Source organism: Lycorma delicatula, chromosome 1 (assembly GCF_047948215.1).
Source record: "Lycorma delicatula isolate Av1 chromosome 1, ASM4794821v1, whole genome shotgun sequence".
NCBI classification, from domain to species: Eukaryota; Metazoa; Arthropoda; class Insecta; order Hemiptera; family Fulgoridae; genus Lycorma; species Lycorma delicatula.
In genome coordinates this window covers 48,133,403-48,158,989 of record NC_134455.1, presented here as the reverse complement: position 1 = coordinate 48,158,989, position 25,587 = coordinate 48,133,403, and the positions used below count along the sequence as shown (strand labels likewise).

Sequence of the window (25,587 nt, the reverse complement as noted above, 5' to 3'; positions counted from 1 at the left end):
GTGGGAAATAACAAGCTATTAAACATTAAGGTAGAGGGGAACACATTGAACCAGATGTTACAGAATTTTGTTGTGTAGGTAATAAAATTGCAAGGATGGACGGAGTAATGCTGACATTACTTAGTCCGTTCTGCAATCCAAAAAGACTGGGATAAGCACGGGGACTGCCTTTCGTGCAATAAAGAAATCTGTTAGATTCAAAAATACATCCGAGAATTAGTATGAAATCCTTGAAAATATTTATGTGGATTGCAGCGCTTTCTGCCTGTGAAACATTGACAATAATAAATTCGAAAAGAAAAATTATTGAGACCTTTGTATGGAGATGATACAAGGCGAGGTTGAAAATCTTGTGGATCGATGAATTAAAGAGGTAATATGACTTAAAAACTGGAGAGATATTTTAGTGCTTAACCTTATAGAGACGAACTAGAAAGACTTATGTAACTAGAAATATTTAATGTAAGGAAAATCTTTTAAAAAATTTTCACTTATGTTTTAATGCGTTAAATACATTTTACAGAATCACGAATGATTTAACTTATGTACTTGTATTTAAGTCCATGTCCTATTACATCGTATAAGAAAAACATTATTTACTTGTATCTTGTGCTATGCCTTAAACGTCCGATTTTAGTAAAACCATAATATAAAACATAACATCCACTCACGAATATGAAGTATGCCTTCTCGGTGTATTTACAGGGTAGTGTTAAAAATGGAAGGGGAATATGACGTCATTTCTTGGCCTTGACAAGGGTGATCGATCCCTCGACCTTTAACAGCCTTACGACTAGAACTCGCTGCTGGACCGAGCACAATCCGCGCGCCTGTCTGCCGCTCCTGTAGTAGTAATATGTTGGCATTTAACTCCATATGTTTCTGATTTAATGTTTCGCTTTATTAAATATACTAATAAAATTAGAAATACGAGTATAATGGTTTTAATTTTACACATTTTCAGATATTAATTTCAACAATTGTCGCAATTTTTTTGTGTCTGAATCCTTTTTTATGTTTTCACGTTTGGTAACGTCCCATTTCACGTTTGGTAACGTGTAAATTTTCATTTATTTTGAAATAAGTTGTATTTGTTACGAATAAAATTTGCTGGAGTACCTGTGGATTTTTAAGTCTCGGTCAAGTTAAAAAAATTGTTTTGTATTGAAAAAAAAAAAAAGGAAAATAATGGAAGTAAATAAGCTGTCAATTGTCAAAGTTTCGCTCGTTTACATTAATTGCTTGAGCATACGCTTAAATAAGTTAAAATGTATTTTAACCGTTTAAGAGTCAGAAATCGTGTTAAAAAATATTTTTTCTTTCTTTTTAGCGATCGATTGACGACCTTCGTTTGATTGTGCGTGGTAATATGTTGCGGATGTGCTAATTTGCAGTTTATGAAAGATATGCAGAAATTGACCGGGATTCAACTCCCGTGAGCTTCCGGATGAAAGATTTAGAAGATACCTTCCCGTTGTGGAAATCCAACCGTGATTTGTGTAAACTGATATTTTGTATAAATAAAATATGTGTTGTTTTAATATAAACATGTCTGAGCAGCTCCATCATTCGCCATTTTAACCGACAGCTAAAACAAGATCCCGGGTTCGTTTCCTGATTCCCAGAAAGGGTCTGAATTTTGCCTGTGTAGTAGATGTGATACTGGTGAATTTTGGCAAAAAGAAATGAATCCTGAATTTGTTCCAATGACGATGAAGTATTACTGTGTATTACGTACGGTATTTCGATTGGAGGCGACTTACGTTTTACAAGTGAAACAGAGTTTTTTCTCCGTTTAATATGGATCAGTATAAATATCATTTTAATTTTTCTCATAAATAAAACGCTTGCCTTTATTACGGTACTTTAAACATTTTATTATTATAACTACGTTTAATATATTCTGTAAAATATCAACCGCACCTCCAACGTAAAAAGAAAGAATTTATTTGCATTTTATTTTATTCTTAAGTCACCGCTTTTTTTCTACTGCATAAATAAACGGTAAATATAATATCGGTGAAGAGTGTATGATCATTTTGTAATAGACTGGGATAAACCGACATAACCCACCTCTTGATATATTTTCCCTCGAAAATCGGGCGTATATCTGTCACAGAATTTTAGCAAGAGAGCAACACTTTCGTTGTATTTATATCAGCAGTTTTAAAATTTCGTCTGAAAACAATCATCTATCGAGAAGTGCCAGGTTGTCGTTTACATATTTCTTATCGGTTCTTTATTATTTCATAACGTACAGTTCCCTAACCGCCATGTAAATAGTAATTTTTAACCTTAAAAAAATTAATGCCGGGTAAAAGAAAATACGATTATATTTACAATAATTTAACTTACTTTTAGTCATTGTATTTTTATTACGAACATATTTTTATCCAAACATTGTTATTAGCATCGTATTTATTAATAGAATATCTATAGTTTTGTTATGAATGTGATTCTTTTGTTCGACGGTATCGATTTGGACTTTGTTTTTGTTACACGTGGCAAGCTATATATTTCACAACTCCGGTTACAATATTAATAGTTTTATTCACCTTCTCGTACTGGTCCACGTCCAGGCAGTCGAACCTGTGGCTCGGTGTGTTGTGTTGCCTGTGCCTGCTTTTTTCAAGGTCGTCTTGCAGCTGCAGAAGCTGCTGCGTTTGTTCTCTTATCACGCTTCAAATTTCAGATAAAATCCTTGTCCGTTCATTACTCTCGAATTTTTAGTAATCGATCGAGAATAATTATTAAAATTTTTATCTTTTAATTATGATTGTCGGTTAAAAAATTTACTTTTACTCAATTTTTGTAATTAATTACTATTATTAAATCGTAAATATTTTTATTCTCATTTTTACCTATTTACTTGACTATCTGCTGTAGATAGTACATTTAAATGTACATTTGGTTTTAACGTAACCGTATGTGTTTTACCTACTTCTCAAAGAAAAATATGGTATTATTTTCTGTACATGGTGGGAATGGGGGTGAAAATGATCTTTACGTTTTCAGGTACGACTACGAAAAATACTATTCACTTAAATTGTAATTTCCTTATACGTATATTTATTTATTTATAGACCAGAACTGCGCAACAGTTTTTTCATAACTTCTGATTAATCACATTTAATTTTTAAATCTGTAATAAATGCATCGATATAAAATATTATTGGTGGGTATGATTAAATAAACGTTTTGAAAATAAGAACATAAATTACAAAAATGGCGCTCCTCTTTTTTGTTAGATGAATTACGTTACATGTAACGTAATCATTCTTGTGTGCATGTACGCGCATTCGTTTATATATATATATATATATATATATATATATATATATAAACTGTGTTATATATATATATATATATATATATATATATATATAAACTGTGTTTATATAGAAACTAGGAAAGAATTTGTAAAAGTGAATGTAATTGAATTACCGGTTAAATTGGTCATTGATTTTTCCTATTGGTTTTGTCTTCTTCATACCAGGCAGGACGTTAATAAAAAATTGTTAACAATAATTATAATATTTTTGACCAGATATTTTTCAATTTTATCTCTCAGTAAAGACTTTCCTACAATTTTCGATTAAAATCTATCTTAGTTATATATAATCTTCTTTTTTTTTTGCTAAGGGTAAAGTTTTTCGTGAAGGTCATATTATCGGTTTGAAGTTACTTTTTTTCTGATAGAATCCCACACATATTTTACTTCTGTAGTTCTTCGTAATTAAATCGCCCGCCACAATTATTATAATTAAATGAATAAAAAAAATTTTCTGTATGTTTATATGAATTTTGATAAGGTACAAGAAGATACGTAAAATATTATTTAAAAATAAAATTATTATTTAACGTCAGTGACAATGATGTTTCAGAAATAATATACTGAATAGAGACCCTCCGGCTTCGGTAGCCGGTTTGTTTAAGTCTAGTTTATAAATATAGTACATCGGTAGAGAGGGGTAGAGGGTACGCAGAAACCGGCCTTTATTCGGTTAGTTATAGTACGCAATAGCTGTGTAACTAGAATTTCAGGACGGCATTACCACCAGTACTACTACTGGGGCTGCTTCTTATACGCGGCGCTCCGTGTAATAGTACTCGTAATAGTTATAGTCTGTAGTTATAGGTAATTGTTCGCATGAAATGCGGGTTCGTGCATCGTTTCTTGTACGTGCGTACAGTTCGGTATCGTTTAAATCTTTTAGGTTGTGTTTTTGTTAAGTGATTTTGATGAATAACGGTTAAAAATTTTAAAGAATAAAAGATGCCAAAGTGTGGATGTTCGTTATTTAATTGGTAAATTAATTTTTTTAATTTGTTTTATTCTTTCCGATTTCTTAGGCGAAGTTAGGAAGTATCGACGATCGATGGAACATCGCGTTACGAATAATATTATGTTTGTCTGTTATGCGTACACATTTGATATTGTATTCGTGAAATGCGTAAATCTTTAATGCCCGAGGTTTTTTTTTCTTATTAAATCGAAGCAAATTATGATGTAGAAACGGTCGATCGTAAAGAGTGAATAATCTGATCCGCCAAATTTGGTTTCTCACGCTTTCACTCGGCCAGAGGCTACTCAGGAGGTCGCAGTAACACGGTGATCGTTTAGTTTAAGTATTTATTTTATCCTTTACACATTTAACGACCTTTATTTATTTATCCTAGATGTGGTTTCAGTAGAAATCCTGGTCGGTTCAGTGGAAAAATTTATTTCACTTATAATATTGTAATATTACGCAAGTCGTCGGTTAGATTTTGAAGAAAAACTTTAGTTATTACATACTTGAAAAAAATAAATACTATTTTCAGAATTATTTTGCGATTAAAGCCGAACGCGGTACATGTAAGATAATTCTGAAAATGCAAACGCGACGATTGTGAGAAAAATTTGCTCCATTAGGAAAACTTCTTAATTTTGTCCAGATTATTAATAATTGTTGATTTAAATTTTAATCTGTTTTCAGATTTTTATAACGTAAAACTTAAATCGCATATGCCAAACCTTTGTATTAATCGCAGTTTGTTTACGAAAGGATAATTAGGAATATATAATAATGACAACGAAATTACAAAAATACCTTAACAAAAGACGGTTGAAAGAATTTTTTATCGGATTTAATATGACGTTTTTATTTATTAAAAACATTAATTGTAAACAAAATGTCGGTATATCTTTGTATTCATTACGGTCAAATTATTGTTATAATGTTCTAAACGAACCACCACGACAACAATGAAAGCAATTACGAAAACTCTTAATAACAAGCTATGGGATGTGTTGCCGGTTTATATTTCTGTACGTCTAGATTCTCCCCGGTCGACAGTTTACTTACAGCGACTAATAAAAGTCTTTTCTTTTTTTTTAACAGTATTTTAGATTTAATGATAAACGTTTTAAATTTGTAATATTCAAATCTAGTTTTTTTGACTTAGTATTGTAGGAATAGCACCGCGGAATATACACCCGTAGGGCAATGATGGGTAGAAGCAACCTTTAATAATCGGCTATTAGAGCACAAAATAGATGTTATCCGTGCATCTAGTCGTCTACTATTTAAAACAGGCGGCTCAGAGTTGTGTTCTGGGCATTGATCGGTACAGTAAAGAACGTTCGTACTCTACTCGCAAGTAGACATTAGCAGATCGTGTTTGACTGATAACATTAGCCCGTATTAATTTCTCTTAAAAAACCTTCAGGGTATTATTTTTTGAAATACAATTTTTGTTTGTTCAAATAGGAAAATACAATTGTTTGGTACTCTAGGATTATTTTTATTTATTCGTTTGAATTTTTTAAATTTAATATATCTTTAGTTTACTTAAAATCATACTTTAACAAAGGAGTAGATTTTTTGCTCGTGTTTTTTTAGTGGGAATTATTATGAGTGATCTCAGTCGATGAGGAAACGTTCCGTATTTAAATATTAAAAGTTAAAACAACCTACTGCAACCTAATTTAGGCTATTCAGAGGCTATAATACAAGGTGTAGCTTGCCGGTAGAGTTTTCCTACAAAATGAGTATATCTACATGCCCTTATCGGTGACAGTACGTCCATGGTTTGTTTTTCTTAAATATAGTCGGGTTTTTTTTGTTAGTCGTTTAATAATAATTCGATTTAGGTTGTTTTTAACTGTTTTAAATACTGTCATCGAGTAAAAAAAGATATGCAAGTACTCTGTGCCGTACTAGATATTTTTCTTTTGTTGATTCACGCTTTTTTTTTAATGTTAGTCGCATATAAAGATTTATTTATCGCGTTATATCGAGTCGCTTATTAATGATGTTATCGTAATTCGCTGTTTATTACCTTTATATCACTAGGATACTGTAATTGCTGTGTTACATCGATTTCTTTATTTTATTGTTAGAGTGATTTAAATAATAACGTATCATTAACTGTTACGTGTACATCTGCAGCGATTAGTAGTGCTTCATGGTATCTTTTGATGCGGTCTTAAGTGAGAGGAGGAAGCGCAAGGTAAAGTGCTGTTGCCGATCGTCGTCACGGGCACGCCTTTCCGTCCGTGCCCATGACCTTCGTCGGTCTCAAGGTCATTCTGGTCTCCCTTCCTGCTTTGAAGAGTTGTATTGACTCGCTGACCGACCGGCTGCTATCATGTAGTGTTACTTCGATGAAGTATTTTTATTTACGTGTTATTTCGATCGACTGGTTTAGTGCAAGTCAATATTTTTTTCGTTCGGTGTAAGTATTCTAGTCACAAAATATTAGCTTACTGCGTACGCAAATTTAATTTTGAACTACATTTTCATTTTCACCATCGTTATGCATATGAAGGCCTGTTTGTTGTGCTATTTTTCGTTAATACGTCACTCCTGAACGCATTTAAATGAATTTTGTTAGTTGACAGGCTCTAATTAAGACATCGGCTATACAGTATTTAATAAATACGATAGAGGGCTTCACCTGCTATGGGTCAGAGAACTTTACTAATTATATTACTTCTTGAATTCCAGCTAGAAAAAAATTAATATATCTAATATCTATGAAATGTTGATCTTTACGTCAGTCATGATTTCCGTAATATTCGTAGATGTTTATAGTGGTTATTTTATTTTCCTACGTTAGGGTTACGTATTACACTCATTGTCACAGTGAATATAACAGTATTTTACCGATTATGAAATATAATACTTTAAAAATAAAATTGAAAGTAAATTATGAAAGAAGAGGAATTGAAAATTTTATTTTTTTAGCGAGGAACAACTCGGTAGAGTTTTACGAATTCTAAATTTGTTAAGTTTTCTTCAATCATCTGTGTGTTACATCTATTATCAGTTACAGATCGGCAGTAGTTTTTTAATAATGCCTTATTAAAATTCAAAATTTTATAAAAATCATTCTCTCAGAATATATATATATATATATATATATATATATATATATATATATATATATATATATTTATTTATTTAACATATCCTGTTCTTCCCTGACTATGTAAGAAGAAATGTATGGACTAATCGTGGGGGAATAAAACAAGTCTGAAGATCATTTAAATCGATTAATATAAAGAGTTAATTCTCTTCATGCGCACATTTATTGAACTCTTGAGAGTGCTGTGTGGTCAATCGCTTTATGTAATTCGGACTTAGTGAAGAATATTTTAGACAGGTATGCGTTTTCCTCTCACATTCCCTTTGAATTTTTATTTATTATACTGATCGCTTATGCGTTTGGAAATTAAATAAACTAATTTAACTACAGAAAATAAAACCGGTTTAACAAGCCACTAAAATTTATAATACACTATTATTCTTTAAATGTCGATATTATTAATTCTTAAATAAGTGCTTAAAAATAAATTAATACATAAATAAGTACAGACTTTAAAAAAGAACATCGTAATTTAAAGACGAGTTCAAAAGTAGTATTTTTGTAATTTTTTGTGGTAATTATTTTTTTTTAAATATTATTTATTAATGTTTTTTAAATACATTTTTAAATACATTATTCTAGTTTGAAATCACTTACGCCTTTAAATAAACGTGCATTTAAAAAAGCCAGGAAAGCAAAGCGAAAAATCTGGGTTTTTTTAATAAAAGGAATTTATACATAGATAGGGCTATTCCGAACATCAGCTAAGAAAAAAACATTAATGTGTATAATTTTTAACGTGAATTTTCTCAGCTAATTTGCTTTGATTTTTGCCGGAAAGTACGTTTAATATTAGAATGACATTTGGCGTGTGTCATTACGTCATAACAATCCATACTAAATAATGATAGCGGAAAAACGAAAGATCTCTTCAAATTATCTATAGACGATATTTTAATCTTCCACTTACCTGGAAAATAGGGATCATAAGAAGAACTTCCTTTAAAAAATTAAAAAGAATCGTCAAAATCGGTTCACTTGTGTAGAGTGAGGGTCGAATTTGGAGCCTCCTCCTTTTTAAAAGGTTGTTTAAATGAGTTTTTCTCTTTAGTTATTCAATTTAATTAAAAATGTGTGCTTATGCGCGCGAAATAAAACGGAAGTAATGTTTATCACCGGTATTTGTCGTTAAAATCGTTTAACACCGTTGTTTGTTTGCCGTAAGATTTCTTGTTCCGGGTATGTGCGGGTCCTGAATAAAATTGATAATACGATACGGTAGTGTACCTTTATATAGCTCCTTCGTATCGGTTAGACGATCGTAAAGCTAGCCCTCTCGTGCCGGGCCCCTCGTGTCGTAACATTTAGGGCTCTCTCTCTCTGTCGTTCTCTTCTCGATCCGTGTTGTCGTGCCCGATAGAGGGAGGTGGTCGTCGCTATGGTTACCGCATCGATCCATTGCCACTCCCAAAAAACTCTCCTGTCGAATTGTTCGGCTTTTGCGCTCTCTTTCCAAACAAACATTTAGGTCACAATTTGAAAATTGCAGTGAATATTTTTCCTTCCTAGATAGTACTTCAGTTATCTCTAACGTCTATTTTAATTTGTTTTTAAATTTTACCGAGATGAACGATGCGCACTTTATCGATAAAAACTTCTACTAAATAAATGAATTGATCAGAAATAGGATTTAAAATGTAGTGAATATAATAAAACATTTACAGGAAGTCTGCTTTCGTTCTGACCTTTAATAAATAGATCTCCTGGCTATTAGTGGGTGTATTTCTAAATCGACTAAAAATAAATCGATGAGTGTCGAAATTTTTTCAGCTTGAATTGTTATTCATGAAAACTTGTAGTATGTTTACTACAAGTTTTTAGTAATTAAATATACTTCCGCTACAATGATTCTTTTTTTTATTAATTTTTATCTTGAAAACTTTTATTCTTCGCTAAACGTAGTTTTAACAAAACGCTTTGTAATATTGTTTGCTTTGTTCTATCCTTAATTTTTAAGATCACACAAAATTTGTTTTGTGACACTCGATGACCGTTTGTAGTATCATTTTAGGAACTACTTTAATTTTTTTTTTCATAAGATCTTTATCCGTTGAGGCCTAGAAAATCGTTTCGAGCTGACAAATATTGGTTATAAAAACCGTAATGCAATTTGAGAATGTACGGTTCCCTGTGTTTAGCTATTTATTTATTTATTTGTGTATGGGATATTTTAGACGTACAATTATTTTTGTTCCTTGAAATAATTATTGAATTTTGTTTTATGTTTCAGGTACGTAATCTACGCCCTGTTGTGAATGTCGCTCCATCGGTTGAAATGCTTTCATCGTGATAAAAGGTATTTTTTTTGTCGATCGTGGTAACTACGAATATTTTGGTATGCGTGTAAAAAATGAGCTTTTTTTTTAAAAAAAAAGAAGAAATATGTTTTTATATATTTAACATGATGTTTAAAGTTGTATAAGTGGATGTTACTAATTTGATGATAAATTAACATAATTAAATATTTTGCTCGTTAAACTAGTTAAAGAATTATTAACGTTTATCTTAAATTATATCTACAATTTGTTTAGAGTTTCAAATACGTTTAAAGTAAGCCTTATCAATGTTAAATATTACTGTAAATATTTTCTGTGGTTATACTCGTAAAGGTGTTCGTCGGAAAATAATTATGAGAATAGAATGTATACATTCAATAAGGAGAAGCTCATTTAGAATTAACACAGCATATACCTTATAGAAAAGATCCTGGTTTTATGTGCGTGTGTAACAGAGTTTTAGTTAATTATTTTATATTAGTTTTTATTTAATTTGTTTTTTTTTTTTGGAAGCTGCAATACCCCGTAATATAATAGAACCTTTGATGATAATAATAATATTTTTTCTTTCTATAACAACTACGCGTTTATTCTGTATTTAGATTCTTATTGATTGAGAAAATTGTGACTATTTAGTTATCGTTTTTAAAAAACATCCAGGTAACTAATTGTTGTAACTAATTCTTTACATTTTGTGTTTCTTTTCGGAAACATAATCTAATAATTTGCGGTGCGTAATGTAAAATCGAACCGCCCTGTAAAATCTATTTTAGTATCTTAATTAACAATCGAGCAAGACATGTTATAGTCTGCTGTTGTTGAGGGTCGGGGGAGAGAAAGCCCAATAATAGGTTGCTAAAGGCTAGAGACGTGAATACTCTCTCGAGGTTTCCCCTCCGACTTGTACCCCTTGGGATGACGTCATTGCTTTCTGTTACCACTCGGGGTAGGGATGAAGAGGTATTTTGCATAGGAATGCCATCTACGTTAATAACCACTAGGCTACTACCTCTATGTAAACCGTAATTAAATTCAGTCAGAATACTTACTAACGCATGTGCGCACGCGTATCCGTTAGCCCATGTATACACTTACGTTTAGGAGGTATTATTTTCAACCTAATTATTTCCGATATATATATTTTAATGCCCATACAGGTTTTTTTTGTTATAATATGGTATTTTTCAGAATAATGTTGGTAGTTTTTTGTTTGCCGCATGCGCAAATAAAGGATGATGCAAGAGCAATATCTACTGACATACCGAAATTAATAACCTAAAACTTGAATGGGCAACTAAGAAAAAGAAAAACGTTTCTGGTCGGGATTACCCATGATAAATGTCGAAATATTCTCGTAACAACTGTTTTCATTTATTTTTTGTTTTACTTCCATTAAGTTATTAATAAACAAAGTTAAGAAGAGCTTGAAGGATAAATGCAAGAGTTGCCATTCGAGAGGGTGGTTTATCATCTCATTTTTATTGCGTTTTCAGACACATCATATGACTATACAAAAGTTAGACCACCTTCGTATTTATCAATCTTTATTTGTAGCGTTAAGGAGTTATTTCCTCAGACGTATATACCGTATTACAGAGATAATCCATTAGCTATACAGGATCATCGAAAAAGGTTGCAGCAACTGAAAAAAAAATCGTATCGCAGAAACCTCTAGAGATAATCAAACGAGTATTTTTTTAATGATTCACCCTGGAAACATTCACCCGACAGTCGACTTCTGCCCAAGTCCGTTGGATCATCGCAGCGGTAATTCGTTGTTTTAAGTGTTGTACATCCCTGGTTTTTTTCACTATAGACAATGGTTTTTAATGTATCCTCATAGAAAAACGTCTAAAGTGTGTCAAATCTGGGCTTTTCGGAGGCCAAAGCACAGGGCCGGCCCTACCAAATACGCTTCTTTAGATGTATATTTTATAAAAAGAAAATATTTCTGTATCGAACAAAATTGGGTAGGTTAAAAGAGTAACTGACCGAGAAATAAAATATCACACGACTATTTTTAGCATTAATAAGATAAAATCAAACTCATCGGAAAAGTTATACCGTGGCGTGTTCAGTTCAGTCATTTTTATAGTTTTTAAACGTATTTTTTTACGCACATAAAGAAAATATTTAAAAAGAAATAATTTTCACATTTTAAACTCGTTTTATTATTAAACCTTATTTTAATTTTGACTAGCCCGATTATTGATCCCAGGTTTTCCAAAATAAGGTTTTATTTAGAAACTGTAATAAAAGTGGCGAGTGTATGTATACAGATTACAGTGTTATTTAAGAAATGTTTCATTAAGTTAATCGACAAAAAAACAGTCGTTATCATGGTATAAATTGCTTTTTATCTTAATGAGAATTTATTATTGTATTACGCTGGTAATTACAGGGTAATTTTAATTTTAGAGTACGTCATAACGCAAAGTAATGTATAGATTTAATAAAGCATTCTTTAGGTTAGTATGTAATATGCATTTATTCTTTAATTCTTAGCTTTGGAATTTAAAGTACAAGAAAAAGATTTTGTACTAAAGTTTTTTCCTGTTGAGATAATTATTTTTACATTCCAAAAAGTAGTAACAGCTTTTACGACAAAATCCTTTTTGGTATAATATTTTTAGTCTTTTCATCCAAAAAAAAAGTGTGTCAGTAGTGTAAAATTAAATTTCTATGACTTAAGGTAAGTTGTAGCTCTAAATTTCTTTACTCGTTGTATTACCTGTTTAATCTTTGTTCTGTCTACCTGTTAAAAGTACTTTTAAAGTAGCAAAAAAAAAGGTGATACAAATCACCTGAAGCATTGTTATTTTATGAATAATAGAGTATTTTATACATTCAGTTTGATTAAATCAGATTTATTCATTAATATTACATTTAAATGTTAAACCGAAATAATGATAAAATTGATTTAGTATCTATTACAGTTTTAAAGCTTATTAAGATACTTTTGTTTTCGCTCTCCGATCAATGAATGTGTTTAATTTTTTCAGTAATTTTTTCCCCGATAGATTGAAAAAATCGTCGTTTATTTTTTAAGGGAGGCGCCGGTTGAACATTGAATACAACCTGCAATTCACAGATGTTAGGCGTACCCTTCGTCGGATAGCCGCTACGTGTTTTAATCACTCGATGAATTATTTTGTTTTTTTTATTTATTGTTCTGCGGTAAGCTTTTTTTTTGCGATTAATGTTAATTATTTGTTTTTGATAAATCCTTTGTTCTCTTTCTATTGTTGCCGTACGACGGTGCTCCGATATTTTATCGGAACGTGTTACTTCGCATTTGTTTTCATATATTATACTTACCACAAAAAAATTAAACAAATCTGTTTTGTACTTACTGTTGTAAAAGGAATAAATAATTTGGAAAAGTATCGATTCAAAAAAAGGTATATTAGCTTTATGTGCCTATTAGATGTTTGTAATCCTGTCTACAGGTAAATATTTAGTTACATTAATCTTAATTAGTATGTGAAATTTTAGAACTAAAATGTTTAAATAAACGCTCGCTCGTGCGTGCGGGTGATCGATGTTTATTATCGCTGTGACTCTAGCTATGAGCTACAAGAAATACTAGAAATTACATCGTCAAAAATATTTCATATTTTCAGTAGGCATATCGTGCAATAAACTGTAAAATCCAATCCGGAAAGTCACGCAATTATTTTTGATGTTCAAGTGTATATGTTCACTACTATATTCACAGTAGCATATTTCTTGTTGATATAAATTCATTTTAGTTCTTGTGGGGAAAAATAAGTAAATATGTCACATCTAGAGGTAATGTATTGCGAGTAGTTGTAATGTATGTGCGTGTCAGCAGCGCGCCCGCGCACACATACATATACATCCATTTAATAAGGTAAGAAAATTATGTACACTAAAATAATATCAAATTAAGGTGTGAAGGTAAAAAGGCTGTAATTTTTGTCCGTTGTTATACTCGCCAGATCAGATCTACTTCCTTCCTAAAGTCGAAATTTTCCGCTTTGCATTTATGAATTTCAGAAAAAAATGTGTACTCTTTAAGGGCTGTTTACATTTCAGTAGCGACTAGCATGAGAGTGAACGGGCCTCTCTGTAACTCAAATCCTCATGCAGTTAATTTTGGCGTAGCCAGATGTAAAAGTAAAAACCCACCGGGTTGGTCTAGCGGTGAACGCGTCTTCCCAAATCAGCTGATTTCGAAGTCGAGAGTTCCAGCGATCAAGTCCTAGTAAAGGCAGTTACTTTTATACGGATTTCAATACTAGGTTGTCTTTGGTGGTTGGATTTCAATTAACCACACATCTCAGGAACGGTCGAACTGACTGTACAAGACTACACATCATTTACACTCATACATATTATCCTCATTCATCCTCTGAAGTAATATCTGAACGGTAATTCCCGGAGGCTAAAATAGGAAAAAGAAAGAAAAGGTGTCAAAGTAAAAATTCAAAAAGGGTCGTTCACCCTTTAGAGCAATGTTAGGTCTGTTATTTCATTTAAAACATATATATGCAGTTCTATTTTAAATACTTATTGTATCGGTTTATTTCAACAAAAAAAAAATCCGATAATTATTGTGGAATCTATCTTTTATGGCGATGAGTTTTTGTTGTGATCTATTTGTGGGAATACATTTTTTAGGTTAGGAGCCCGGTTATATTTCTTGATGGTTTTTTAATATATTTTTGACTTCATCATCGTTGCCTTCACTTCTTTTTGTTTTATTAATTTTTTCTGCGTGTAGCTTTTTCTACATATTCTCTTTCCGCTTTAGCGAGATCCTATTATTGTTCAATTGTGATTTTTATTTTACGTTAATGCTTTTTAGCTTCTACTTTTGTAGGTGTACATTTTTCTAGTTCGTTTCTTGATTGGAAATTTTAATTTTTTTTAATAAATTCTAAATAATTATTTATAATGTGAGCGTAATGTTCGTGGTATGTAAACTTTGAATTTCTATTAATATTCACATTATTACAATAAAAAATTAGATATTTTTTATGTGTAAATTATTACGCGTCTAAAAAATCGATAAACTAGCTGTGGTGCTCGATTAACCTTTCTAAATCCGCATGGGTCGCGTGTCTTCTCTCGCAAGTTACTAATTACGTGCGCGAAAAATTATAATTTGTCACTACTCATTCATTTATAGTCGGAAAAAATAGAAAAAAATACAGGTTATAGAAAAAGATTCATAGATACGAAAAAACTGGACCGTATGTCTGTGCGATTTTGTTTACGTAAGTTACAGCTGAAAATCCGACAAGCATAAAAAATTCGGAAACAATACATGACTTTCTTCGTTTAACCCTTTCCAGAGTAAAAAGTTTTTTATCGGAAAAATTTTTTTATGCACAGTATAAAAAAGCACTTTTTAAAGCACATTTCGCAGATTCAAAAAAAAATAAATTTGTCCAAATCGGGCCAAATTTGAGTAAGATAAAATGAAAACTAACGTGAATGGCGAGACCGGGACGCTTGAGGTCGCTTGACAACAATGCGAAAATGATGAAATTCAGCCCCATCCTGCTGGAGTGATATAAAGTGACAATTTATTCTCATTCTCTATCTTTGTTCTATACATTGAGTAACGGTACAAGCTTCTTGGACAAAAGGCTAAGCCTACACAAGAGTTTGCGTAAACGTTGACAAAAAATCCCCCTCCCACTTGTAACTCGACCAACTCTGTTAGAAATAACACTAACCGAATGATCCCGATGTCGCTACGCTCTACGAAAACGAACGATTCAAACTGAATACAAGGCTGCAGTGGGAGATGTTTTTCATAGCATATTCACACGATCGGCTTCCTCCGCTCGCCGCCGTGATGCAACTTCAAATTTCTATAACAAAATTTCCCTTTACAATGTACAGATACAAACTACATAACGTTAAAGATTGAAATCTGTTCTTTCCCAGGATTATAACAGCTTTTGAATAGAACGATCTGTTCATATTTTACAGGCGGCAAAAGAATAGCCTTTCAAATCCCCGTTATTGGGTTAACGGCATTTAACAAGTTAAGGCTTATGAACGCGTTAAAATACCTATTAATTTCGATCTCAATCTTTTGTTTATTTGTAAATTTTTTGTTTTTACTTGTTATTCCTGCGAAGACGTCCATCCGTCAGATAGTTGTGTTAGTTATTTTTGTTCATATTTCTCACTAGCTGCGTTTCTCACCATGCTGTTTTCTCTACGGTTGTATCTCTTCTACGTACGCCTGGCCGAATAATGTTGTTTTGTTAAGAATCGTTGAAGTGTATTAACTCGGTAATGTAAAATTCTGCGTGGTTAATGTACCGCTCGATCATTAATCGGGTAAACTGTTCTTTTTAAATAAGAAACGAAATAGGTCATCTCGTAATTGTTAGCCGAGTAAACTTTTCATGTGCTTTTAAGCGGTTGATCAAACCACTGTGGACAATAAATCGAGTCTTTAGCAGTTTGTCTGTGAAATACAAATGCAGGTGTGTACATGTAGGATTGTTCGTTACGGTGATCGGTTGATATACATCGTTTTCTTTTTGATAATTGTAATAATTTGTTTGGATTAATGATTATTTTGTTATTATTCTGATATTATTATGTTTGTGTTTGTAGTCGACCGTAACGTACGTGTAATTTTTTATATTTGCTTTTTTTTAAATTTCCGTAAGAAAATTTCTGCCCGCTCTCGTAAAATGCGTTTATTTATTTATATCTGCTGTGTTTGTTTAAATGATTGCGGACACTGTGGTTAAGTACATGTGCACGATAAACAAACATACGTTGCGTGGGTCACGGGGATAGCCGGCTGCTATTCACGGTAAGTTCGAAGTTACGCTGTCAGCGCTAAACCGTGGTTGCTGCTTTATGTGTTGCAGATATCCGCTACCGCTTACCCGTAGTACAGAGTCGTTACATAGCCCGGCATCTTTTTTTTTTGTCAGCGTTAGCTGTGATGAAAATGTATTATACATTTTTATCGTTATCTTCGGTTTCGTTTTTTCTTACGATTCCGCGAGTTGTACGCCTAAGATTTTAGCGTCATTATTTTTCACGAATATTAAATTCGCGATGTTCTTATCGATTAGCATGTGACATTAAGAAGTCGGTTTAAAGTGTAGTATTTATTACACCATGGAATATATCTTTATTTGGCTTTGGTTGTATCTTTATCTGAAGTTATTCGCCTTAAACTAATTTATAAACATATTATTACTTTGGAACGGTATTATTTTAATGGACGCTATTAATTTCATTCTGCCGATAAAGCAACAAGATTCAGTAAATAGCTTTTACATATTTTTCGGAAATGAAACAAATTAAAATAAGGATAATTAAACGTAACATAATGACTTTCGTGTACTTTTTGATGAGATAAAGTGTTTACGAATGATCGATTTGACGTTATATTACTGCGAATAAACGAGTTTATGATTTTTACCATGGTAACAATCTTTAATAGCTTAATATTTATGTTTGGATCAGTTTTGTATATGAAAAGTGCACCTTCTACGCGTTAGGTTTCTCTTGAACAACCTTTATTGACCGATATGTTTAACGGTTGTTAAATCGATAGCTTCATCTATACAAAAAGTAAAACAAGTTTTAAGTTTTTTCTGTACTGATTTATATATATAGACTGGCAAGGCGGAGATTCCTTCAAATATATATATATTTTTGAACGTAGATAGAGATTCGAGCTTTTCACTTAAAACAAATCTACAAAAGCAAATTTAATCTTTCTGCGTTTTAGTTTTGTCGCTTTACTGGTAGTAGCAAAATTCTTCGTTGGAAATTTTCGGTAACATTTTGTTTCAGAGACCGTAAACAAAATCTGGGGAGATCGCGTGACTAATTTGGTTCGTATCGGTGTGTCTTAATGCTCTGTATGATTGGTCGTAACCGATTAAGAATCATTCGTTTGAAGGTTTATTTTCGGTAACTTTTTTAAATTTTTGCGTGAATGACAATAAAAATAATTTGCACAGTTGATTTTTTACTATTCTCAAATTTAATTTCAAGTACGCGAGTAGTTATTTTTACGAATCTGTTATTAAATTGGGCGGCATAGTTATGACAGAATTTAAAATTAGCTGGGAATACGTTTAATAATTTAATATTTTTTAAAATTACGTAAGCATTTTGACGAGGGCACTGGGCCACTGTGAAGAGTAGACAGTTCGTGGTGTTTCGTCAGGTTTTGGAGGTCGTCGTATTTTTTTAGAAGTATAGATAGTCCTACAATCGATCTGTTGCACTGACAATACATTACGTGGCGTTGAAGGACAGGTGTTGAAGGGAAAATGGAAAGCGTTTGGTTTGCGTTATCTTACCGGTCAAGGATCTGTTACCGACAAAATATTATTGTTATTGTTACTTTTTCCGATTGTAACTCACCTTTTACTTTTGTTTAAAAAAACCGGAAATTTCAGTAGTAAGGGTTTCTAATTTCATTAAGTTTTAAGCAAATGTGTTGAGCTTTTGCGGTAAGCCTGTGTTGTAGAAGAATTCTTGGTGTAATATTTCGTTGCATCCTCGCTGCTAGATTTGTAATTTCAAACAGTTAACGCTTTGCGTAAGAAATCTTGCTGTATATTCTTGATTAATCGCGTGTGTTTGGCAACACATAGTCGATTGAGATGGTGTACAGAATAGCGGCGCGTTATAGTGCGGACAGTTTTGTTTAATGCAGAAAATTGTGTTCTTCTATAAACAGATTTTGCATTGTCGTAAATGTTAGTTTTCAGTACAGCCGAATTGATTTTAAGTAATATATAAATCGTATTTGCCCGTCTATAATAGTCGTGTGTGTGTGTGCGCGCGCGCGCTTGTAAATTTTTAATTTACAGTGCAGCATGGTTTATCGTTGTAGGTGTATATGTGGAAAATATAACTGATTAATAAATTTTGTTTGATTTTAGAGATATTCTTGAGGTAGTTCCTATCGTTCTGATTCATGTTTAAAGTATCGCGGTTTAAAGTAATTTTTGTTGTTTACTTATGGACAGAATTCTGTTTTTATTTTCAACTAGATTTTATACCAAAGATAATTTTCATCGTAATAATTTTCTGATCTTTGTTCTGTTATTATTTAAATAAATTATTAACATACGTGTTTTGTATTAAATATTGTATTTTTATGTTGGGCTTATGATTTTCTCCGGTCGGGGGGTTCCCTGTACACATCCTTCCTTCCTTTATTTCCTAGGGTCGTAAAAACCGTCTCAGATGTACATTAAAAGCATGTACAATTCTTGTGTAAACGATTTAAAAAAAATGAATGTTTTGTTGTTTTGTGATCAGATAAAATCCCAACTTACAGCAACCGGTGATATCGGCGGATCGTATTGAAAATATTCACCGGACGATTAATTATTCGCATTGCTGTTGCATCATTAATTGCATATGCGCTGTCATAAAAAATTGAATGTTATTTTGGAGAAGTAGTTGATTTTAGATTTTCTGTTCGGTTTAGTAAGTTGGGAGGTTTAAAATTATATTTAATGAAAAACGGCGGTGATTAATTGTAGCGTACGCGTTTGCTTCACGGTTGTTACTTTGTTATTATCAAATATGATATGATTAACTTTTAAGCAGTTTAGTGTTATTGTGCATAGGAAAATCTAGTGATTATATTACGAACGAGTAATGAGATTTGTTGCTATAAATTATCACTGTTTGAAATCCAGCTCGTTGTGATGTGTATTACCTCATCGTGTCAAGGTCCGGAGTGAGAGTGTGTATTTATAACTTGGGGAAGGGGGCGCATTATGATCGGTAGGTTTCAGTGAGAAATTTTATACGCTGTTCAACCTTCCGTAGTTCCACAGAGTCGTCTACAATGTTTCGTGTTTGCCGTGTATTTTATTTATCGTAACGTCTATTTTTGCTCGTTATTGATTTCAAGTTTCAGTATAACATTATAATAAAACCTTTCTTAATGTTTTATACTCGACTAATAACATTAACCATCTTACTAGCAATTTTTTCCTTCAGCGATTTTGAATACATAAGTAACAGAATGTATTTTTATTCGGTCCAGATATTGTATAGTACGTAAACTGATCAGCGAATATTCTGAAAACGTAAATCAGATTTTTTTATTACCGTGACGTTCATACCGGATTGTATTTGTATCGTTTACTGTTGTTTACATCATTAAGAATTATCAAAACAAGAACGGTAAATAAAAAGTTAATCGCTTAGATCGATTCAGCATTAAATTATTATTTGTAATATACATAACTTGAGTAAATTCTGTGGTTATGTAGCTATTTATATAGTAATGGCACTAGTGTAGCAAATTTTTTACACCTAGAAGTAGGGTGATATGTATTTGGATATGTTTGTTTGTTAACACTAACCTTCTTTTCACTTTCGATGTAGGTTTTGACGTACAAGTTGATTCTTCTTTGGTTTTTTGTTTTGCTTTTATTCTTTAGTTTAGTTTTTATTAAGCTTTTTTGATATTGTGTATTGTAGACTTGTAATAATAAGAGCCGACATTCGTTAAAAATTTGTACACTGTTTTTTATACGCTATGTCCATCCGGGCCTTTATATTCTAGAAAACGAAATTGTTATTTCGTTAACATCGTTGATTTTATAGAACGTCGGAGATTACGAATTACCACGTCTAGGCCAGGCAAAAGATTCAAGTAAATACGGTAATTTTTTGGTGTCGTACGTCACACAGCGGTTATGCAATTTTACCTTAGTTATAAATAAACCTGTCGGCTGCACGGTGTACGGACCGTGCACATACGCATACGCGCATTCTTTTTAATCTTGAGCTTACAGCTGCTAAGTTCATTCCCATACCTGTGAGTAAATACTATTGCTATCGTAGAATTCTGGAAACTTAAATGAGTATTAACGTTGTTTTCGTAACGTATTTTTGCCGAGTCAAAGTTGTAAATTTATACAGACTGTTTGTAAACAGTCGAACGGTTGTAGCGATTACATTTTCGATTTTTTTTTTTTGAGAGATATTTTCAGAAAATTGTTCTATCGCGTTTTACCCTGCTTATTTCAGTCATTATTCATAAGTCTCGATACATTATTAAACTTGCGTCATAAATACACTTGTTTATGTCCTTCCCGCATTCAGTGAATACGTTAAACAATAAAAACTTTTAGTTACGTAAGATTGATTTATGCTTATTTTGTTTGATATTAGATCAAATTTTTTTTGTCTTGTTGACATCGTTTAAAGACTACGATATAAAACATTGTGATGGTCGTAAAAAACACCTTCATTAATTAAAAAAAGTGAATTATATGAGACGTCTTTTCCTCCCGCTTTCATTTCGTTGAGCGATATGATTTTTTTTTTATCAAGGTTTTATTTGTCGGCTTTTACAGATACAAAAAATTATAAGTAAATGGGATAACAATAAAATTGACGTTAAAAAGACAGTTTCCAGCGAAACTACTCAAGAACTCAATTCAAAGTGCAAGAGGAAAATGAAATACGAAGAAGACAGAAATATAATGTGGAATAAGAAATACAAAGAAGGAAAAAGATATTAAGTAAATGTGAACTTCTGACGAGCAGAAAAATGATAGGATGTCACACCTTATCCCCTGGATCCAAAACATGCTGCCGTTTTAATCCGCGAACATCGTTACCGTTATCCAGCAAGTTCACAGCAAGGTAGTTGTCATGCATGTTGAAACGCTGTTCTATAGTTTTCATAAAGCACCGACTTTCATGCCGAACGTATGGAATCTGCAGATAATCGTGAATCACGCTGTTCCTTACAAACCATAATTATATTTTTTTATATTTCGGAGTAGCTTGTTTTGGAACCGCTGAATAATTTCGACGTTGCTCTTGCTTGTCGTTCCCCAGAGTTGAATACCGTAGGTGGAGATTGGTTTTAAAATTACATTGATAGTACAATTTTATTAGAAAATGATGACTGCAACCGGCTTCCAGTTAACCAGTACATGTGTCTAAGCTTGATATTCAGTTGGTTTCGTTCTCATGGAGCTGATGTTTCCACGTCAATCGACGATCAAGATGTGACCTAAATATCTTAAAGCTTTAGATATTATATATCTATATCTTAAAGCTTATGGGGAACAACATCGTTGCCTAGATGGACAGGAAGACAGTTGTTTCTTCTCGTTGTAAATGTGACATGAATGGACTTCGCTGGATTTATTTTAATTTTCCACGCAGTCAACAATTGATACTTTTCAACTTCAAGTGTAATTTATTTGAAGCTGCGGCTGGGTCATTGTTAACTGCTAGGATTGCCGTGTCGTCAGCAAATGTAACAACGGTAACATCAATAGAGGATGGCAAATCTGCTGTGTACATCGAGTACAGAATTGATCCCATCACAGAGCTTTGAGGAACACCAGACTTGATATCAAACGATTTAGATAATTCATCATTATGCTTGTTTGACCTCTTCTTTTTTTGTTTAGCCCCGGGAATTACCGTTCAGGTATTACTTTACAGGATGAATGAGGATGATATGTATGAGTGTAAATTAAGTGTAGTCTTGTTCAGTCTCACTTCGACCGTTCCTGAGATGTGAGGTTAATTGAAACCCAATCACCAAAGAACACCGGTATTCACGATCTAGAATTCAAATCCGTATAAAAGTCTTTACTAGGAGTTGAATGCTGGAACTCTCAACCGATCTGGAAAATCCAATTTGATAAATATTTTTTTTAAATTTGATAAAAATGTTGTAGTGATCTTAATTTAAGTTTATAAAGTCCGGTAAACCAGATTTTGTCAAAAGCCTGTTGCACATTCAAAAATGCTGCTGAACAATATCTTTTCTTCTAAACAATTGGTAACATTGACAATCCTATGAATTTGTTCAATCCTGGAATGCCCAGTCCGAAAGCCTTACTGATAGTCAGAAATTATTTGGATATTCGTTAAAACAGGCTTCAGTATTTTAAGGAAGAGTTTTTCAAAGACTGGAAGAACAGGTGAAAGATTTATAGGTCTGTACGATCTCATCTCATTTTGTGGTTTACCTGGCTTTGGGAGCATTATTATCAACAATTGATAATAATGCTCCCAAAGCCACCTTCCACTAATATAGATAAAACGTTGTTCGAAGGATGCCATTAAACAGATGCTTAATGAATAAAATGGCCTTATGTGGTAGCATCTTTAGCATTTTTTCTGAAATTAGATCGAACGCCGTTGATTTCTTTAAACTGAGCCTTTTATTAATTGTATATACAATTTCTGCCGATGAAAACTGTTATATCGGAGGCACAGGAGGAACAGGACTTCCAAGAAATTCTAAAAATTTCAGTTTCGTCATCCCTTCTTATATTATGAGGCTGGAATATTGTTCTTAGATGGTCGGAAAATACGTCAGCCTTTTCATTATCACTTCTAGCGCAAACACCATGGACAAATTTTGAACGAAGAGGTAATAAGTTATTGTAATTCTTTTTAACTATGATTTCATAAAATGATTGTTTACATTTATTTTCCCCTTTAAATTCTCTGAATTAATTGTACAAGTAGTAATGTCTGTACAAATAATTGAAGTGAAAACTTCTTTAGGCGCGTTGTGTGAGAATTTTTTGTATATACGAATTGCATAGGAACATGGGAAAAAAATCGCTGAATCGTAATCAAAATCTGTAACGTAACGCAAGACGCTAAGCATATATATATATATAAAAGAGAAAAAGGCATAGAGCGAAAATGTATATTCGCATATATGAGTGTATATTATAATATGTAGTAGCAGTGGATGAGAGGTGGGAGAAAAAACTGCCTGTGATCCACAATAATTCTCCCTCACTATCGCTCTCTTTCAGTATACATGTCCATACTCGCGTATACGTATAAATTAGTTTACGGTAAAGATAGGCTGTGAATTATAGTCAGCCGTACCGTATATAGATGAGTATACGGTAACGATAGACTGTGAATTACAGTCAGCCGTACCATGTGTAGATTAGTATACGGTAAAGATAGACTGTAAATTATAGTCAGCCGTACAACGTTGCTTCTCGGTTGTGCTTGTATACATATATACATTGAAGTGTTTGTTTATATGAAATATTTCAATACGTACTCATATAATAAAAAAAAAATTGATTCAGTGTAAGTGTAACGTACAATATTTGTGAAGAATACTGGATAAAAAAGTGAGTACATCAAAAATGTATTTCATGTTTATATTTTATATTTTTTATTATAACGTGTGCACGTGACACTTAGATTCAAAAAGCATATACGGCATAATATTATGTATAATGTATGTATATGTATTATATATATATATATATATATATATATATATATATATATATATATATATATATAATTATTGCCTAATCATAGCAAAAAGGTCTTTTTTTCTTTCAGACCAATACCAAGTAGAATTTGGAATAGATCGTAAAAAAGCCAAATTACTTTCAATGCAACCTTGAATGTAATTTTCATTTTCAATTTGTTCTTTTGTAATTTTAGTATCTTTACCGATGTGCTTAAATGCAATTGTTAGTGAATCTCGTACTCTGATTCTCATTATTTTCATAGCCATATATAACAGATCATTAGGTGTAACTCACCTTCTATCCGATCGTCTCAATTCGCTTGTGGCCATCATAAACGGTGTAGCATTAACGCCTTCCCGAAAATTGCGGAAGTGTCCGAAGTATATTTGTGGAAATGATAATTCTTCTGCATGTTCATCAAATAAAATACTAATCGGAACATTATTTTCTGTTTGGTTATTCGTAAATACATTTCATCGTTCCACATTAAAGTTTGTTATTGTGCTATTAAACTTTCTTCAATTGGAATATCTTCAATAATATCATTTTCATTAATTGTCGGATGATTTTCTTCAAAAAAGTTATCATCGATAGTATCGGTGTAAACTTGATAAAGAGGAGTTGTTATTAAATATTTTAACCGTTCTTTGAGTTCTCTTTTGTTAACCAATCCATATTCGTAGCTTGATTTATGAATTTTTTTGAAGTTTTCACTTCTGTAGGCCAGTCCCGCGACTGCCACATATTTTTTGAACATTAAAACGTCATAATGGTGCTAATTTAGTTTCGTTTTGATTACAATCTGAATATTCCCGATTTGGTTTTTTCGGTAGTCACTACAGGTAAAAACAAAACATGTAAATGATCTGTTCTAGTTGAAAGCGGCGACCGTGAATCACTGTAGGCAGGTAAGGCCGCCTACTTACACTCTTGTTTCCAGTTCTGCGAGATCAATACGTACTGAATGTCCTGATGTATGCTGTGAGAAGTAGTAACTTAACGTAATCACATTTTTACGCTGTGTATTGTATGTATACGATTACTAAATTACCGAATTCAATGCCGTGATTTTTGTTTCTATTATATCGTACTCTTATCTGAGTATTCGTGAACGCTAAATTCTATACTTTGTAATAAAAATTTTGCTTCGTGAACGTGTAATTTATAATTTCGTTGTTTTTCATGGGGATTATTATTATCTTAAGTACGAGTTGATGTATTATAAAAACTGTTTATGTAGTATAATTGTAAAATTCAAGCCGAATAAATTGTGTTTGTTTTAATGAAAGGGGGATGAGTTGAAATAATAATTATAATTGTAGGCTGAATCATCTGCCGAGATAATTAATATTGTATATATGTGTATTAGGGTGGCTTTGTGTGTAGGGGATTAATAATATTGCCTCGCTATTTCTACTAATATGAACAAAACGGGAAGCGTTACGTTTCATTGAAAATCAATAGTGCACATATTTGTGAGGTGCGTGTAAGCAATAGCATACTGAAAGTTAGCTCGCGCATGCGATATTTTATTACTGTTACGTTGGATATTTGTAATAAATTAGATGCATACAAAATTTCGTTCTTTTACAAAAAATGGGAGATTAAAGTATTAAAACCGTGTTGTTTTTAAT

General features: G+C 32.2%; 1 protein-coding gene across 6 annotated transcripts in view; it reads left to right on the top strand.

The window, feature by feature from the left end:
• Window positions 1-25,587, top strand: part of gus (splA/ryanodine receptor domain and SOCS box containing gustavus) — a 507,417-nt gene that overhangs the window by 436,392 nt on the left and 45,438 nt on the right. For 2 of the 6 annotated variants that reach the window (XM_075354536.1, XM_075354541.1), the window contains one exon: window positions 9,644-9,709. The exons of the other annotated variants lie outside the window; for them this stretch is intronic. In XM_075354536.1, coding sequence (XP_075210651.1) covers window positions 9,669-9,709 — 41 coding nt within the window. In that variant the 5' untranslated portion in view covers window positions 9,644-9,668. The remainder of the gene's footprint in view (window positions 1-9,643; window positions 9,710-25,587) is intronic. 6 annotated transcript variants of the gene reach the window in all.